This window comes from Anopheles funestus, chromosome 3RL (genome assembly GCF_943734845.2).
Source record: "Anopheles funestus chromosome 3RL, idAnoFuneDA-416_04, whole genome shotgun sequence".
NCBI classification, from domain to species: domain Eukaryota; kingdom Metazoa; phylum Arthropoda; class Insecta; order Diptera; family Culicidae; genus Anopheles; species Anopheles funestus.
This window is the reverse complement of record NC_064599.1, coordinates 71,809,878-71,828,311: the sequence shown is the minus strand read 5'-3', so window position 1 is coordinate 71,828,311 and position 18,434 is coordinate 71,809,878. Positions and strand designations below refer to the sequence as shown.

Here is an 18,434-nt window from a genome sequence, read left to right as displayed (position 1 = left end):
GTACGCCTCGGAACGTACCATAATATGGAGAGAACGAAATCATAGAGATTAAAGACTCGTGCGTTAGGATGTTTAGTTATAGAAGAAGTTTTCTATTTAATTTTAGCTCGATTAGTTAATGCAATTTTCTTACTGTAGCCATCGCCCCATAGCGCTGAAGATGAGACAAAAAAAAAACACACAGACTCACAGACACGCATTGCAGATGTAAAACCCAGATAGTTGTACTTGGTTGGTAGCTAGTGTGCAATGTGCGTAGGCACATTACTTCTGAAAGGTTCAAACAAACCTCCATGATATGATGTATACAGTGTAAGCGAACAATGCAGATGTATAAAAATGGTAAAAAGTTCGTACCAGCAGCACGACTCGGGTGTGTATTTTCGTTTTCCTAAATTCTTGCCACACGTGGCGGTGTCGAACGAATGCACCGTCGCTGAGCCGAGGACAATACTTAATTTGCAGCAATAGTGAAATGAAACTACACAACAACAAACTCTCAATAACGGAACAGGCATACAACAACAGCATAATTATTAAATAAAATTGACACAACAAACATGCACACTCACACACAAAACAGGGGAAAATACAGAAAAGCTAGCAAATGTAACAACGCAAAAGGGAGAAAACAGCAAAAGAACACAAAATGAGATTATGTAAGACATAGGAACGGGTAGAAGAAAAGAAAGTAACGCTCACAAAACCTGTAATTTAAATTATTTCAAAACAGAAAAACAAGAAATTTGAAAACAAAAAAAATAGATTTAAATTATTCATAAAAAAAATCACTTGTTATGTGCTTTTTACAACAGAAATATCAGGATACAGAAATTGAAAGAAACAAATAGCCGCTGATTGATGATTTCTAATACTTTAGCACGTTTGATGTCCGTCTGTATTAGTCATTTTTTAGTGATTTATTGTTTATTGTGGTATGGTTACACACGCACAAAAAGCAAAAACGGACACTTACTACGTGCTGATTGTGTTTTCAATTATGAGCGCACGTGAAAGATTACGGGCGCACGCCAGGCGCAATATTTTAATCAAATCTTCCGTACAGTTGTTAAGCAAATTGGAAGAAAACTTCGGTATCAATGCTGTTTGATCATGCTCTTCGCCGGCAGTTACACAATCAGTTTGATCATCCTCCATTTTCATACGATCCTGCTGTTTGGTGGTTTTTTTCTTCGCTCGGCGTTGTTCCAACATTGGAACAAGGTCCAACTCCAGGTGCTCAAGAATGGTGTACGTTTCCTTCGAGGGAATGATCGGTTCATTGAACTCCAGAAGTGGAATGGCGTCAGCCATCAGGCATGGCCAAAAGCTGCAATACGGATAGAAACGATAAAATTTAGCATGAACGTGTCCATACGTGGCAGAATAGTTTGTACGATACTTACTACGATGGCATGATCTTCGAGTCCATCAGACGTATAAGAAGATCGGCTGCTTTGGCGTATGACTGCTCGCGGTAAAACTTACGAAAATCATAATAAGCCCCCAGAAACACCAGTCTGGATGAGATGAATACCTTTGAGCCCAGATGAGACACCTGCTGTTCGCACAGCAGCTCACCATGGTTGCAGTAGTGTTCGAGGAAAATGTTCGCCACATCACGGACGTACGAGCTGTTCCGTGACCGTGTCGCCCAATCGAGCGCACTGCTGTAGTTCTTGTGTGCGAGGTTGCGCTTGGTCATGACCTTGCACACCTCCGCTGCAACGTCGGGATAGTTGTTTTGCCGGGCAACGGCAATTATTCGATCTGCTTGACGCTCGGTTTGGAACGGTACGCGCGCTAGTAAGATCTCCCGAGCTCCTAACCCTTCGGTTGAGGAATATTCCAGATAATCCATACCGATTTGCCAGAACGTGCTGCGAGACATTAGCAGCGAGCCAAAATCAAACAGTAACGATTCACGGACGAGTTTACCATCCGAAACATCATCATTCCGGGACTGTTTCGTCGGTGATGCGTTATCATCGTCATCGCCGGCACTCATCTCCAACAGCCCCGCATGGTACAGCAGATCGACTATGTGGACCGCAAACCAACGGTTGTCCGGGAACATTTGTACCTGCTGCAGTACGCTCACAAGATTATTTTCCATTACCGAGAGGACGAGCTTGTCCAGAAACTTGAACTGCCGTTCACCTGCCGATGCTTTGTCCGGTGCAGCTCTCCAGTTTGTTAGAAACTGCGCAATCCAATCGTTGGCGTACTGGCCCAGCTGATAGTACTTACAGCTGGAATCGGTATAGAGCAGGTAGCCGGGAAAGTATTCGTACCAACAGGTGGACGATCGGAGCTGTTCGGACCAAGCTTTACGTTCGCCGCTTACTAACCGCAACACTTCCTCCAGTTTCGGTTCTGCCGCAAAATTACCGGCCGTAATGAGCGTGCGCACATTGTCACACCAGCACTGCCATTGCGTTTTGTATCGGTGCACCGACAGCCCACTGTACACACTGTAAATCGGCATCGATTGGAGCAGCTGTTCGGCTACCTGGAAACAGTGCGTTTCGGAGCTTGTGTGCACACGCAACAGTGCCCGGGCGATGGTCGTTTGACCCTGCAGTATCAATCCTTTCACGACGGGCCAATAGTCTTCCAGCTTGTCCAGCTCGCGCCCGCTCTGCAGCATATCGGTCGCAGCACGCTCTGGTTCGGGAAAATGGAACCGTATCCACTCGAGCAGCGACGAAACGATCGCACCGGAAGAGTTACTATCGATAACCAGAAACTCCAGCAGATGCCAAGTACATTCGATCGAATAGAACAAGCTTATTAGGTTCCGATATGCCTCCAGGGATGGATCATCGTCCGGCAGTTCGCTGACTTTGTGATTCATCGTCTGCAGTGCCTTTCGCACGATGGTACGATATTTCTGGGATAGTTTCACATAATCGATCGGTTTGGCAGGAGTTTCCGTAACACCGTACCGTAACCGCTGCAATCGGTAAAACACTCGACTACCTTCCGTGATCATCGATCGTATCGTAGGTTCCTCAAAGATGAAATCGGCCCCCATCAGATTGATATCAATGGATGCAAGATCTTGAACCGGGGCGCTAAAAGAAGACCAGCAGTTAAGTACGCACGAAAGGACGCCAACCATACACGCACATACCGGTTGCGGTTCCCATTGCCGAATGCATAGCATGCGAACTGCTGATCCGTAATCCAGCCTATGTTTAGTCCCAGCTGCTGTCCCAACGTGTTGGGCACTTGCTGTAGATGGGAATGGTCGTTTATTTGGGATATGCTTCAGGGGGATGATAAAACAATTACTTACAATATTGGAAGCGTGCTCTTTTGATGCCATTATTGCAAAATGTACGATACAAAAAATAGCGGCAAGCAATTGGAGCAAAATGACAGTAATGACAATTTGCACACCAAGTCAAGGTTTCTGGAAAACACCAGGAAGAAATTTAATTTTTAGCTTAAATTATACAGTAAAAACGAATCTTTAAAAATCTAAAACAACAGATAAAAAACTCGTTATAATTACAAAAAGTTATTTCTGCTAGCAAAATCGATTCATCGTCTTCGCGCTATTCTGACAATTGTATCTTCTTCTTCTTGTTTTCGTTGTTGAAAAAACCGCTTGGCGTTTGACAGTCGACTGGACCGTATCAAACAATTGTTTCGGAGCGTTGTGTTTACGCTAAAATAGTACTAATCATTTATCTAATGTCGTCGATTTTGCGCGAAAAACAGGAAATGGAACATCTGGAGTGGACGCCAGAAGAGGAGATACAACTTTTTCTTGCTATGGAAGGCGTCCGGCCGGTCGGTATCAACAGACATTTCTTCATGGCTTGCATCGTGGAACGATTGTCGAAAGCGCTGCAGCGAGAAATCGCTAGCGACACAATCTGGTCGCACCTTCGCACGCTGTACAATTTAAAAACGCTGGACGAGCTGGAACCGGTACCTTTTGCTAATGACGAATGTGACTTCTGTCTGCCGGAATCAGATTTTAGTGCTGCTTTTGCGAAACGACGACTAGAAGACTCGGAACGTGGTGCTGCTGTTACGCTAGCTGCGGAGCACGAATCGAAAAAGATAGAAACTAAATCAGAAACTACCGGTACGAAAACGTGTGGTAAGTCGGCCAACTCTTCCGTTGTGAGTGATCGATGTGAAGTAACACTTTTCTTCAGCTTCCAGAACACCAACGCCGTCTTCGCGGCAAGATAGTAAAGATGTGGAAAAGGAAGAGAAAGACTTTAAGGAACGTGGTGAAATAGGAACCACAAAAATTAAGCTCAAAAGCTATGATAACATCGGAACACATGATAATGGTCCGAAACGGTCACAGAAACGGACCCGCGGTTCGATGTCCACCGAGCCCGGTGTTTCTAATGCATCCAGTCCAGCAAACACACCGCCAAATGGACCAAATACGAAACGTCGGCGAATTTAATTGGAAGACGGTACAAGGCAGATGTTTCAATGGAAGTTGGTAGCCGTATCATGTAAATGTCATAATCTTCAGTTGCTCGATACTAATTTCTATAGTGCGCCTTGTAACGCATGTTAAAAGAAAGTGTCAGTAGCACAAAAAGATAACATCGGAATGTAATAATGTTTCTGATAGCCAGGAACTGGAAATCTTTCCAACTACTTTAAAAACCGGTTAAATCAGATTGGATTTGTGGTGAAAAGATTATTCATTCCTTCTCAACGAGGGTACGCTCGATGTGTGAAAGGCTACCGTTTGAGCCATAATCAACAATACGAATGTTGGCATTGTTGAGTTTCCGTCGTTATCCGACGTCGCGCGTCATCCAAATATGTACAAATTCATGACATCAGAGAGATAGATCTATCATCAACACCTTAATCTAAGCCTCGAGATGCAACACCAACGGAACAGATGTCTATTATGTGAAGATCTTAGGACTTAACCACACGGGGCGCTGTAGCATTTTCTAGCATTTTCTGCTCAGGATTTCCACAAATAAGGGCAACAAAGTGGCAACAGCAAAGGCAAAATGAGTTAGTTGTAAGTGCTGAGAAATACGAAATACTATCTTTTAATTTACCTCACAATGTGTAAATAGGTTTTCGATGCTAATATGAAATACAAACAACGAATGAATAACAAAGAAATTGAATTGATTAGTAAGTTCGAGTTACACGGATTTCCCTGGAACGCATTATTCGCATAATTCGGATTGCATTGATGTGACCAGAGGGACAACGGTAGATGTGACCAGAAGGACAATAAGCATGCAACAAAACTGAAGGATAAAATGCCGTCACTGTTCGGTCGGGAGATTGAAGCAACCATTTAACAGGTGAAGAGGTACCCAGACTAAAGGACATTGTCGCCTGGAAGGAGCAACTAGAAGTGCTAGTGGGAAAAAGCTTTTCAGCGAAGTTCGTGACATGAAAAAATGATACCCATAATCCAATGGAGGATATGGGTTTTTTGGGTGAATGGGCATAACATACAGAGTATGAATAGGCTAAAGATAAACTTGCTATCATGACCGTCATCCAATGCGCGACAGACGAGATAGATGAAAATGTTTTGGACGAGAATTTTCCGAAAGGAAAATTAATTTCAATAAGTTGGAGGTGTATGTAATAAATGGCGTACCATCCGGACCGAATCCCCGTAGTAAGGATTGAGTATCTGGCTACGTGATAAAAATAAGTCAGAAATGGTCGACATGACAAGAAGAAAAAACAATAGATGTTGATTCAATAGTTTCGTTATCGCTAAAAGAATGCTTCCCAGATGTGGTTATTTTGAAAGAGTCAGCAAAACATGTTTTTTATTTTATTTTTTGCAGGTTTTATTTGATATTCAATTTCAGTCAAACATAAAAAAAGAAATACCTAGTCAATGTTGGTCTTGGTGTTGTGTTGAACACAAATCAATCGATTTTGCTGACTGTTGTTTTCTGATACGGTGCTTTTTTTTGGTTCTAGAAACGCTGTTGCTGTATCCATGATCAACCCGGTCAGTACTACGTATAGACGGTGCAGTTCAGTATAAAAGTGAACAAAGATCACTTGTGTCGTATAGTCGTCCATTGCATAACCATATTTTGTTGCCCGATGTGTATTAAATTAAGTTTTCTTGATGCAAATGTGAATATTTACATTTTTTGGCTGAGATAATATTTCTATCTACTTATTTGATTCTAGTTACCACCATCTCTATTAATTTTTGCAGATAAACTGATTACAGTATTTGAGAAATTATACTAAAAAATCACAAAAAAGTTCATTCAACCACACTTGCCATTTTTTTAAACAAGAAATACACGAAAAACAATATTATTTGAAAGTGATCAAAACTGCAATAAAAATGAAATTAAGAGAACGTCCAACTGTCAAACAGTTGGCATGGACCAACCTTTCATCAACGAACTGTCAAAAAACCGAAGCTCATTTGAGGCGCGTCAATCAAGAAGAAGAACCGATTTAACAATTTCGCTTTTTCGTACGCTTAACAAGTTTCCGGACGGAAAAGATTATTTCGAGATTTCTTTGTAAGTATTAGGGAAGCTTCCCAGTACGTTTTTTGTGTTGGGAAACAGTAAGTGCGATTACGGTGTTGGTTACAGTGCAAACCCATACGGTTTTTGCATGCGCTTCCCGACCTTGATGCGGTTTTGTAATGACGCATTAGATTTGTTGGATTGGATCGTATGATCACTTTCAACACTATTTGTTCGATTCTGCCTCTAAAAACGGGTTATTACCCAGTGCCAAACGCGGTTTTACAGTGTTGTGATAAAAGTTTTCTTGCACAGTGCTATGCAAGTGTCGTCGATTTCTGGAGGAACACCGTTCTAGTTGCCATTGGTACAAAATCCATGTACAGTGCTCGCATACAAACGTGTGAGATTGCACTGTATGTTGTACATAGCCTGCTTGCAATATGTGTAACTGCGAAACGGAGAAAATAAGCAATACAGTGGAGCACCGATTATCCGGGTATCTTTTATCCGGCTGTCCAGTCCCATTATCCGTGCAGCGCCGAAATGACAGTTCCAAAGGCGAATTGACATATCAACTGTAAAACCGATGATAATAGCCTCCATAGGGAATGAGACAATTTTCCAATCAAAAGAATTGTGCTTATTATCCGTGATATTCGCTTATCCGGCAAGGACTGAGTCACATGAGTCCCATGATGATCATGAATAATCGGCGTTCCACTGTAATTTCGAATTGAGTGTCATTGATAGCTGGTACGGTTGTTCCCATGAAATGGACCTGATAGCTGGTACGGTTGTTCGCATGAAATGGCAAAATTAGTAGCATTGAAGAAGTGCAATCAAGCTGAAGCTACTGCATATTGATGCGCATTTTCGCCATTTTGTTCCAGCAAAATGGCCGAAACTACAGAATATATTTAGTAGTGTGTGTCAGCTTGCCTTGTGCAAAAAAATGTATATAGATATGTATATTTATATAAATACATATACACATATTTTGATAATGTGGAGATATTGATGTAGGAGCAAAATAGCAAAGGGCGGTTTAGCAGATAAAAAAACGTCTTACTCGTCCGTCGTCCGATTGCATGAAAGGAAGTTCGTCCTTTCATGTAACGCTACATTTATATCGAAGTGAATTATGATCATTCATCGTGATGAACTGTTCGATTGTGATGTGACTATCAACATCATGCATCAAATCTTATGTAAGCAGGCCTTCCACTTATGAAGGAGTGTCTATTCGGTTACATGGAAAAAATAGGTTTAGTAATCAGATGTGTGTAGGGGCGGCCCGGTGGCGTATGTGATAAACAGCGCCGGTCCACACGACAGGGCCGGGTTCAAATCCCATCCGGACCGTCCCCCATAGCAAGGACTGACTATCCGGTTACGTGGTAAAAATAAATCTAGTAAGCTAGAAATGGCCGGCGTGACCTGTAAGGTCGTTAAAAGCCAAGAAGAGAGGGAGAGATCAGGTGTGTGGCAGTCACGTGCTACACGCAGAACGTCGAAGTAGGTTCAGTAGGTCCAGTAGGTGCAACGATTCCGGTATGTGCAAGCTACCAAACGACTCCGACCCGTGGGTGCAGCTAGTTCGAGTCAGACTCGATCGAAGAAGGTTCAGTAGGTCCAGTAGGTGCCACGATTCCGGTATGTGTAAGCTAACATAAGTGGGTGCAGCGAGTTCGGGTCGGATTCGGTTCGAAGTAGGTTCAGTAGGTCCAGTAGGTGCAACAACACCGGTAGGTGCAAGCTATCATAAGCGACTCCGACTCGTGGGTGCAGCTAGTTCGGGTCAGACTCGGTCGAAGTACGTTCAGTAGGTGCAAGCTACCATAAGCGACTCCGATTCGTGAGTGCAGCGAGGTCGGGGAGGAAATGCTGAACCTACCTATATTTACGGGTCGGCCTGAACCCGCTGCACTCACAGGTCGAAGTCGATTCCGATTCTGCTGCACCCGACTTCGGGTCAAGCCATGAAATGAATGGTATGACCCATCGCAAAACCGCACCGCTTAAAATTGGTAACAATTTAATTTAGTTATGTGTCTATGGGCTGCCCGGTGGTGTATGTGATAAACAGCGCCGGTGACACAGGACAGGACCAACTATCAAATCTCGAAATCAGACCGTCCTTCCGTAACAATACTACGTGGTAAAAATAAGTCTAATAAGCCAGAAATTGCCGGCATGACCTTTGAGAGATGCGCCATAATAAAGATGCGAACATTACATCATTGGATCAACAAGCTGTCGGAAGCAGAAGTTGCGTGAGCAACTCGCAAGCAACATAACGAATGTGATCGTGGTACAAAAACATGGAAACCCAGATGAAACCCTGTAAGGGAGAACATCGGATAAAAGTGAAAACGTTTAAATACAACTTAGTGAGTGAATTGTAAATGAAACTGCCAACATTTGGTAGAAAGGTGCAGTGACAGGACAGCACGGTGGTGTATGTGATAAAAGGCGTTGGTTCAACAAGACAGGAGATATCAAATCCCATCCGGACCTTCCCCCGTAGCAAGAATTGAATATCCGACAGAGTGGTAAACATAAATCCAGTAAGCCAGGTCGTTAAGCCAAGAAGAGTGAGAGAAAGAGAAAGAGAGAAAGAGTGCAGTGAATCGAAACAGCGGTGCACAGAGATATTTCTGTATTTAAAAAAGTTGTGAATCTAGTAATCGAGTTGCAATCCACAAGTGAAATATATAAGTTGAATCCTACGGACTTCTACAGGTCCCAGGCCAGAAAGAAGTAGTCGTTTACGGTATTTCTCAGTTTGCCCGGACTGGCTACGATACTTGAAAATTCCACGTCAAACTTTATCTAAAAGGTGTGCGAAATTGTGGGATGCTGTGGTTAAGGATGTTCCGGCGGAGGCCAGTAAAATGTCTAAGTTCAAGAAAATGGATGCCAAAGCCAACTCCTTGTTGGTGAGTCTGATTTCACACGAATACCACGATGCAACGAGCAAGAGGGCAGATAATGTCTAAAAGATTTCGTAGAAGAAGAACAAGAGTACAAACAATACGTTGTGGAGTATGCCTCGGATGATTTACTATGTGAAGAGGAAGAAGTCCAACCGATAGATGACTTTGAAGATGCAGTAGATACAGATGACTCCGTGTTTCCTTCGCATTTAGATCAGGACTTGCCTGCTGTTTCTCATGACAAGCAGTTCACGAGACGCAGCGAACGGGAGCGCCGTTTTCCTCACATACCTGAAACATTTAATGACATTGATGCTCGAGATGATCGTGACCTGTGGTATCAGACTGTGCATTAAGGCCAACGATGTGAGGAAATTGACCCCAAGTCCTGCTGGTGTCCAGCCCCTCGAGACAAGACGAATGTTCCGGCTTAAGGATGATGAAAAAGGACAACACGTCAAGTATGAAACGCGTTTCGTAGTTCAAAGATTTGAGCAGTTACCTACGGAGGATCACTGGATCTGTCGACAGCGACTGGGCATCCGATGATGAAGATCGAAAAATATGTAGCATTGAGTACTGCTGTATCCGCAGGGATCTAGTTGGCCGGCATAATGAAAGATTTGAACTGCAAGATGATTATCAAGATAAAATCGATTATCATCACTGAGCAACAGGATGGATGTTACCAGATCCAAACGTATTCGAACAGAAATCGGAGTTGCGATTGAGAGGAGGTGTTGTGAATCTACACCAGTCAAACGAAGTTTTTTCACCACACCAGTGACATTACCGCGGTGTTATGGTGAGTCTACATGTCAACAATCATTCAGTCAACAAAGCAAAGCGAAAGTGAAGGTGATCAGCTGTACAGTTTCATATCTAAGTGTTACGATAAAATGAGTTCTACACCATCAACTCCATCTGGCCGCAAGATGAAGAGCCGTGAACTACAGGTACAACGAAAATCCGGCGCGTTTTACCGGCGCACGGAACAGCTTCTGAAGGCCGAAGAAAAGCACCATGATGAAAAAGGTAAAAAAGGTGAGTCGAAACAGGACTGCTAACCGGCAGCAGTTTCGACTCACCATATATGGAGTTGTCAAAATTTTCGACCCGCCGAAACTGAGTCAAAATATGAGTCAAAAATTTGAATTTGACGCGTTTTGTGACACTGGTGTAGTAATCAGGTTGTTGCGAGTATGGCAATAGACTTCTAAAAAATAGACTAGTGGCATGAAAAAATTGTCTGAAGGTTGACAAGATAATGCATTCCAGCGGCATGTACGTTAAATTTTAGTACAGTAATTGTGAAAATGTGTAGAAGATCCAAAGTATCACTAATAATCGAGTCATAGCGAAGAATACATTGGAAGATCACATCAAATTATTACTGATGCATGGGATACTGCATCGACGCCACATACCCTACGTAAAAAATGGAGATAAACTGGAGTGCAGTAGTTCAATTCGACAAGTAACGATCTACCATGGAGTACTCTAGCCGATCCCTACGTGGTTAATAATCTTGATACCTTGTTCCGTAAATGTGACGAACACGGAACCGGACTGGAACGGATTTCAGAAAGTAGCTTAAAGACGCAACTGGTTAAAAAGATTGCTGATCAGAAGACACAGCTCCGCATCGATAAAGTGGCTAATTAATAGGAGTGAACAGTTGTGATACGTCGTTCAGCTAGAAGAGAAGCGGAGCACGGTTGTGGAATAGTCGACATTGATGCTTCGTAGACTGGGTCTTCTGCTACCTTCAAGAGTCCGTATAAGAATTATAGGCAATTCGCTAGTCTGGTTACGCTTCAATGCTATAGAGAGTTATCCGAGACTCAGAGGTAGAAATTCCCGATACTATCATAGTGCTTCTAGTTGTATAAATTAATCAATATCCGGATACAAGCTAGTTACTTGGGCATCATTGGTTGACGGCTCTCATGCGAAGCGAATGTTTATCAAAAGATCGAACAGGCGGCGGAAACTCTCAAATTGAAGATTATTTATTTACATATACGGAGCTACTACTTCTCAGGTATTAGCCTGTGGTCGAGTTCCTCTAAATTAGTGATGGGACATACGATTCATTTCATGGCTCGACCCAGAGTCGGGTGCAGCAGAATCTAAATCGATTCCGACCCATGGCTGCAGAGGGTTCGGGCCAACCCGTAAATATAAGTAGGTTCAGTAGCTCTGACCCGAACTCGCTGCACCCTCGCGAGTCGCTTATGATAGCTTGCTCTTACCAACGACACGCACCTACTGGACCTACTGAACCTGTTTCGACCCCTGTTTCAAACCGAACTCGCTGCCAACCGAATCTTCCTACAATCTTAGAATATTGAAGTATAGACTTTAAAACCTTTACAGTTCCTGAACTTACATGTGCCTGCCTATTATACATGAGGCGTGTCTACCACGGTAGTGAGGCAAATGCGTGCAACTTTTGTTGTCAATTGGGTACAACATCTGTCAAACTGCGGATTTGTACGAACGTTGGAACGCGGAATCGCAGAGTTATAGATCGACAATTCTACGGAAGAGTAGAATTGAGCCGCGGTAACGCAGCAGACGTGGCCCACGTCTATGGCCTGAGTGTAGACGTGGTCTCTGCGTAGTCGGCCTCTTACGAAGGACAATGGATGAATCATTAAAAAGAGGAGCCTGATGAACTCACTCTTGTACTACGAATTAGACTCCCAGGCTCCTGTGGAGTGATTATCACCAATGGAATGAAATGTTACCGTGTTTTGGCGTGGCGACATCACCTTTTGTGTTCATGATTGTGATTGGTGGGGATGATGTTATATATGGAGATTAAGATTTCTTCTTCTTGGCTTTAACGACCTTATAGGTCACGCCGGCAATTTCTGGCTTACTAGACTTATTTTTACCACGTAGCCGGATAGTTAGTCCTTGCTACGGAGGGACGGTCCGGATGGGATTTGAACCCGGTCCGGCCGTGTGGGCTGGCGCCGTCACATGCACCACCTGGAACCACATGTTCCCGGAAGATTAAGATTTATTTATGTCAATTTTTGGCCACCCAGCTTTGGTCCAGAAATACCCGGTATTTAGAACATATTTAACTTGATTAGGGTTGAAATTTAGATGATGGATAATATTGAGAAAAGTAAATATATACCGTTTTCCGGCTTAATAGGTGTTTTGAATTGATAGAGGACAATTCGTGTGTCGTGTTTTCAAAGCAATTTCTTGTTAGCTTTAGTTATAGATCCCAGTGCAATCGACAAATTTTCCAAAAAAATAACACAAATCCAAACCATAGGACAGTAAGCCCTTGCTACGGGAGGACGTTCGGGATGGGCTTCAATACCCGCTCTTGCCGCGTGAAACCGGAGCCGTTTACCTCAAACAACATTGTGCCGCCTCTCTATAATATTTATCATCTCAATTAGTCCGGGAAACGGTGTATAAATAACGTGGCGTTTAATTTCAAAGTTTTATCGGTAAAGCAAAGCTTTTTTCTTAGTAATACTGGATGACAAGAAAACAAGCTGTCAAATTTAAGATTTCATTATTTTATGGCAAATCACTTTAGGGATATGATCAGTTTTTGCGTGTGTATGGTTTGTAAGAAATATGATGTTTCTATTTTTATTTCCAGATGAAATGGATGATGCTTGCAATGAACGCTTGCGGCAGGAGGTGCAAGAATGGCTTCGAAAGGCAATGGTCCAGATAAAACTAGTGAAGGATGAAGAGTTTTGTAGACCTGTTGTAAAAAATCTCGAACAGCTCAATGATTTTATACTTAAGAACAACAGGTGTGAACAATAAGAACAACTTAAGAACAACAATTTAACATTTCTGAACAATTTTAACATTTGAAATTATTTTTAAACAGGCTTCAAACAAGTACTTTAGAAGAATGCAAGAAATTGGTACAAACGGCCTTGCGAAAGACTCTCTCCAAATTAGTGTTGGAAAATTACACTGATGATGATTCTTTTGGATTCGTCGTATCGAGCACACTTCAAAGCTTCTTGAGTTCAGATTCAACAGGACGTAAAATTTTAAATGATATTTTTGTTGCTCGTACAGAAAAGCTTCCTGTGGTATCCGAGCAAAGACTTGCGTTAAAATATCCCAGGAAAAAAATTGGCGCACCGTCCAATATCAAGCCTTGCAATATATCACATGATATTGCAGAACATTCTTCCAGCTCTTTATTTAAACGAAGACATGAAGTGTTCGACCCACCACCACAGCCTGCGACGTACGGTGAACATAAAAGGATGAAGCTGCAACTTCAAGAAGACATAAGAAAACAGGACATACCGAAAGCTGCTACAGATATCCAAATCAATCAAGAAGATTCAAAAAAACAGAACACACTAAAAGATGCAAGAAAACAGGACATACCGAAAGCTGCTACAGATATCCAAATCAATCAAGAAGATTCAAAAAAACAGAACACACTAAAAGATCCAAGAAAACAGGACATACCGAAAGCTGCTACAGATATCCAAATCAATCAAGAAGATTCAAAAAAACAGAACACACTAAAAGATGCAAGAAAACAGGACATACCGAAAGCTGCTACAGGTATCCAAATCAATCAAGACGATTCAAAAAAACAGAACACACTAAAAGATGCAAGAAAACAGGACATACCGAAAGCTGCTACAGATAACCAAATGAATCAAGAAGATTCAAAAAAACAGAACACACTAAAAGATGCAAGAAAACAGGACATACCGAAAGCCGCTACAGGTATCCAAATGAATCAAGAAGATTCAAAAAAACAGAACACACTAAAAGATGCAAGAAAACAGGACATACCGAAAGCTGCTACAGATATCCAAATGAATCAAGAAGATTCAAAAAAACAGAACACACTAAAAGATGCAAGAAAACAGGACATACCGAAAGCTGCTACAGATATCCAAATCAATCAAGAAGATTCAAAAAAACGGAACACACTAAAAGATGCAAGCAAACAGGACATACCGAAACCTGCAACGGATGTCCGAGTCACTGTAAAAAATAATGATAAACCATTAAATATACCTAAACAGTGTACAAATAATCCACCAAAATTATGCAATAGCCATGATATCGTCGGTGACAATTCGCAAATAGATAACCGAAATGATGTATGTGTATTACCGGAAACAACAAACAAAATCGCTCATCAGCAGAGTGAAAGTGAATGTTCTACGAAAGATTTTGAATCAAACGGAGAGAGTAATGATCAGATTATTGAAAATGTTCAGCAGTCCAAACCAAACCATAAAAACAAAGTGAATCATCGCGAACTACATGAGTTACTCTCATACACAGCAGAAATTTTTCCAAAGCTAAGTAGGAGAAAAAGGGTCTCGCCTGAAGAAGAACACAATAGACAGTTATTACAGAAATTTGGAATTACCAAAACAGTACAAATAGTGTTGGAACCTATTGACTATTCACTAGGTACGGGTAGAGAAATTGCTCAACGCACTCGAAGCAAATCAATTGACTCGACGAAATATCTGAAAAATCTAGAAGCAGCTAAGCCATCTGTACCAGTGCCCAGTAAAATTAGCCACCGCAGAGAATCAAGATCAATGGAACTGAATAAACAGTTAACTGAAACAACATTAACGACGCCCAATGTCGGAAAAACAAAATCCACTGCACGTAAGTCGGTTTCTAAATCACAAAATAATGTGCAACCAAAAACCAGCAGGAAAAATAGTGCAAACATAACGAAGGTGTTGCAAGATGTTACAACCGAAGAGGCACAAAAGTTGCTAGAACCGAATACTGCCTCCAAAAAAAATATAGGACAATCCCTAAGGGCACCTCGTGCAAAGAGATTTTGTTCCGACATCCGTGTAGTGCAGAATGATGTACAAAAATTGCGTGAAGATTCAGACGAAGATGAGCCGATCGTACAAGCAAATGAGGCATCGAAACGAAACCCACAACTCAACAATGATCCAAAGGTACATTGCTACAGCCAATACATGGAGAAATGTTGCCTGTGTTCCTATACCGGGGAACTAATGGTGCAACACTATGTGTACAATCATCCAAAAAAGGCTGTATACATTAGTCGTCTAGATCCCAAGCAGGCCCGGCAAATAAGAGCTGATCCATTTGTCATCAGTGGGCGAAAAGCAGTATCCAGGTACGGTGACCAGGAGATACTAGTATTTCGATGCCATTTTTGTGACTTACGGTTAAGTGAATCACAAGAGATATGGCTGGATCACATATCGAAACATACGGGTGAATATCGTTACAAATGTATGTCATGCCCAACATTTTCCCGCCATCCCACCAATAGAGTGACGCATAATTCAATTTGTACCAATCCTTCCATGCAGTTATGGCATAGATTTACCTTCGAGGAGAATCACTTGTACGCGTACATGTGCAATGAGTGCAACTTTGTTCAGGTTCTTTTCTTCAACATGCTGCGACACCTTCGGGAGGATCATTCAGAAGCAGGTCCAATTGAGGGACGATACACGAAATTTAGCATGATCAACTTCAACGTACCGGAAGAAGATACGGAACTGCCCTACGGGATGGTAAAATTAGAACCGATCTTGGATGACACTAATGCTCCCATGGAAGAAATCATCAAGCAGGAAGTAGAATTTACGCTTGCTGAGGATAGTCAGACACAAAGCACGGTGTCGTTTCAAGATATTGTGCAGGAGCAGCTTTCGCCAGATGTTATTTTTATAAAAGAGGAATTTCTCACTAATGACATTGATCAAAGCGAAACAAGCACTTCGGAAGGAATCACGGAAGAAAGATGCGAGCCACAAGAAAGTAGACGATGTTCGCGTTCTAGTAGCGTTCGTGTTAAGAGACTACCAGGTGATACCCTCTCATCAAAAGAGGACAACATAGTGGATATAGCTTCAAGAAACAGCAAACCAGTTGGTAATTCATCTTTTCTTAAAGAATATATGAATCAAATTAAATACAGTACAAGCAACACTGGTTCTACAGATACAACGAATTCAAGAAGTGTGCATTCAGGAAATAATCAACATCATGCAGCATCATCAACGGCAGCTCTGCAGCCGTGGAATGGGAAAAATAGTAACAAAATGGTGGTACACACGAGTAAATTAACAGTTCCCTTTTTGATAGCGCCATTCAAATGTACTAAATTAAACTGTGGGTTTTATACAGACACTTCACGAGAAATGGGATCCCATTTCCAAAGACACCAAAAACCGAACACGGTGCATCCGATAACACGTGATAGCTCATGGTTGGAATGTTGCTACTGTAACTATGTTTCGTTGAGTGTACACAATTTGTTGAAACATATTGAAACGGTGCACAAGTACTGTGCCTATCAATGTGATCGCTGTTGTTATCGAAGCCGGGATCCTTATAGTGTCAGAGTTCATCAACAGAATTACCACTTAGAATACGATGCCAACGCTAAGATCTTATCGATTTTGAGTCGACAGAAAGAATATTCCTCTATGGACAGAGACATCATTATGAATCATCTGAAAAGCAATGTGAAGGTGCTGCAATGTGCAAGTAAGTATGTGGATTGCGAATTTTCAACTAGAACTAGAGCAATCCCGTTGCATGGAGCACTGTACGGTAAATCATTGATTTGTTTGTTTTCAATTACAGATTGTTCGTCAAGAAAATTCAACGATCTGGAGCAATATCGGAATCATATCAAAACGCACGGCGTGACGTACATTGCGTGCCATGTTTGTGACCAACTAATTGCTGCAAACAAGATGGTAGGCCACATCAGTTCGCATAACATAAATATGATTCAATGTATATATTGCGATTATGGGATAAATGATTTAACAACGATCAAGAAGCACATTGCGGATAAACACTCGGACAAATTGTTTTGCTACCATATTAGATGTTCTAAGGTAAGTGTACGGTATTGACTATGGATGGAACAAATGTTAAGATATACATTGGTAATTTTCATCTCTCTTCTACTTCTCTTTCTGTTTCTGCAGCCGAATGTACCACCATTCATCCGAGTGCAAAGCAGAATATCACCAGAACGTTTTGTAAATTGTTAAACAAACTAAAATTACTTGTAATATCGATTAGCTCATAGTTACCTATGTATGTATATATAAAATTAAAGAAACATTGTACAGGGTTCCTCTTCTTGGCTTTAACGACCTTACAGGTCACGCCGGCCATTTCTGGCTTACTAGACTTATTTTACCACGTAGCCGGATAGTCAGTCCTTGCGACCTGGAAACGATCCGGATGGGATTTGAACCCTGTCCTGCCGTGTGGACCGGCGCCGTTTATCACATGCACCACCGGGCCGCCCCTGGTGTATTGTACAGGCTGTTCGAGCCAAATTTGACAGTTTCGTTTCTGTATTTAATTCGCGATTGACTTGATAAGCGATGCGTCAATCGAAAGCTAACGTTTTCTACTAACAGTGCAGCAAAGTGTATATAAAATGCTTAACCCATTCGAATTGTGGAAACAAATCACATGGATCATGATGATCCACGCCACTGTAAACACTGCAAACACAATCCGGAGCGAGATGGAATCATCCAACGGTGATTATGAGGAGCTGGCAAGGAGAAGGAAAACTTCTAGCAGACAAGAATGCGTTCGCACCGACGCTTCCGCAACGATAAAGAGCGCGTTGAACGAGGATCTGCGGTACTCATCGTACAAGCGAAGCACAGGTCAACTCCTCACCCTGAAAAGGTCGTGAGAGGTGTCTGTCGAACGCGAAGAAGCTGCTCAACAAGCTGAGCATACCGGCGGAACCTAGAACGATCTGGTTCTTTTCGCAAGAGAAGAATTTTTCCAGGACCAGAAATTGAGTGTCCAGAACAACCTATGGCTGACCTACTGCACTTCGGACGATCCGTGGGTGCCGCAAAAGTAATTTTCCTAGACGGTGGTGGTGTTCGGTTAAGTGTCGTCGGAAGGGCTACGGCTCAATTCTTATGGCAGAAATTTAGTGGTACAGTGTTTCTCATGTCAGTTCAAAGTTGTGAACCGCTATCTAAAATATATA

General features: G+C 42.1%; 3 protein-coding genes across 9 annotated transcripts; 2 read left to right on the top strand and 1 right to left on the bottom strand.

Moving 5' to 3' along the window:
• Window positions 1–858: 858 nt before the first annotated feature.
• LOC125771519 (nuclear pore complex protein Nup75) lies at window positions 859–3,431 on the bottom strand. The gene is made up of 4 exons (XM_049442211.1): window positions 3,302–3,431; window positions 3,137–3,237; window positions 1,407–3,077; window positions 859–1,330 (listed from the first exon to the last, which is right to left on the bottom strand). Exons 1-4 carry the CDS (start codon window positions 3,329–3,331, stop codon window positions 976–978), a joined length of 2,157 nt encoding a protein of 718 aa, XP_049298168.1. The 5' UTR covers window positions 3,332–3,431; the 3' UTR covers window positions 859–975.
• Window positions 3,432–3,612: 181 nt separating this feature from the next.
• LOC125769368 (MRG/MORF4L-binding protein) lies at window positions 3,613–5,127 on the top strand. Its single transcript, XM_049438063.1, has 2 exons — window positions 3,613–4,117; window positions 4,176–5,127. The coding sequence occupies exons 1-2, from the start codon at window positions 3,703–3,705 to the stop codon at window positions 4,436–4,438; spliced, it is 678 nt and encodes a 225-aa protein (XP_049294020.1). The 5' UTR covers window positions 3,613–3,702; the 3' UTR covers window positions 4,439–5,127.
• A 1,197-nt stretch (window positions 5,128–6,324) lies between these two features.
• On the top strand, window positions 6,325–18,432 carry LOC125769355 (uncharacterized). 7 transcript variants are annotated; one of them, XM_049438036.1, is made up of 6 exons: window positions 6,325–6,521; window positions 13,047–13,206; window positions 13,287–13,987; window positions 14,324–16,942; window positions 17,042–17,301; window positions 17,395–18,432. In XM_049438036.1, exons 2-6 carry the CDS (start codon window positions 13,052–13,054, stop codon window positions 17,458–17,460), a joined length of 3,801 nt encoding a protein of 1,266 aa, XP_049293993.1. In that variant the 5' UTR covers window positions 6,325–6,521; window positions 13,047–13,051; the 3' UTR covers window positions 17,461–18,432. The 7 variants fall into 7 exon arrangements, with proteins under 7 accessions (XP_049293993.1, XP_049293991.1, XP_049293990.1 ...); XM_049438034.1 differs by having other exon boundaries at window positions 14,240–16,942; XM_049438033.1 differs by having other exon boundaries at window positions 6,329–6,521; window positions 13,287–14,155.
• Window positions 18,433–18,434: the final 2 nt, after the last annotated feature.

Excerpts from the sequence above, each read along its gene's own strand:
- LOC125771519 (XM_049442211.1), bottom strand. The coding sequence starts at position 3,331 with ATGGCATCAAAAGAGCACGCTTCCAATATT. Across the intron at positions 3,238-3,301 it reads AAGAGCACGCTTCCAATATT|CAAGTGCCCAACACGTTGGG; the intron begins GTAAGTAATTGT and ends TCCCATCTACAG. Across the intron at positions 3,078-3,136 it reads GGCAATGGGAACCGCAACCG|CGCCCCGGTTCAAGATCTTG; the intron begins GTATGTGCGTGT and ends GTCTTCTTTTAG.
- LOC125769368 (XM_049438063.1), top strand. The coding sequence starts at position 3,703 with ATGTCGTCGATTTTGCGCGAAAAACAGGAAATGGAACATCTGGAGTGG. Across the intron at positions 4,118-4,175 it reads TACCGGTACGAAAACGTGTG|CTTCCAGAACACCAACGCCG; the intron begins GTAAGTCGGCCA and ends ACTTTTCTTCAG.
- LOC125769355 (XM_049438030.1), top strand. The coding sequence starts at position 13,052 with ATGGATGATGCTTGCAATGAACGCTTGCGGCAGGAGGTGCAAGAATGG. Across the intron at positions 13,207-13,286 it reads TTTATACTTAAGAACAACAG|GCTTCAAACAAGTACTTTAG; the intron begins GTGTGAACAATA and ends ATTTTTAAACAG. Across the intron at positions 17,302-17,394 it reads ACCATATTAGATGTTCTAAG|CCGAATGTACCACCATTCAT; the intron begins GTAAGTGTACGG and ends CTGTTTCTGCAG.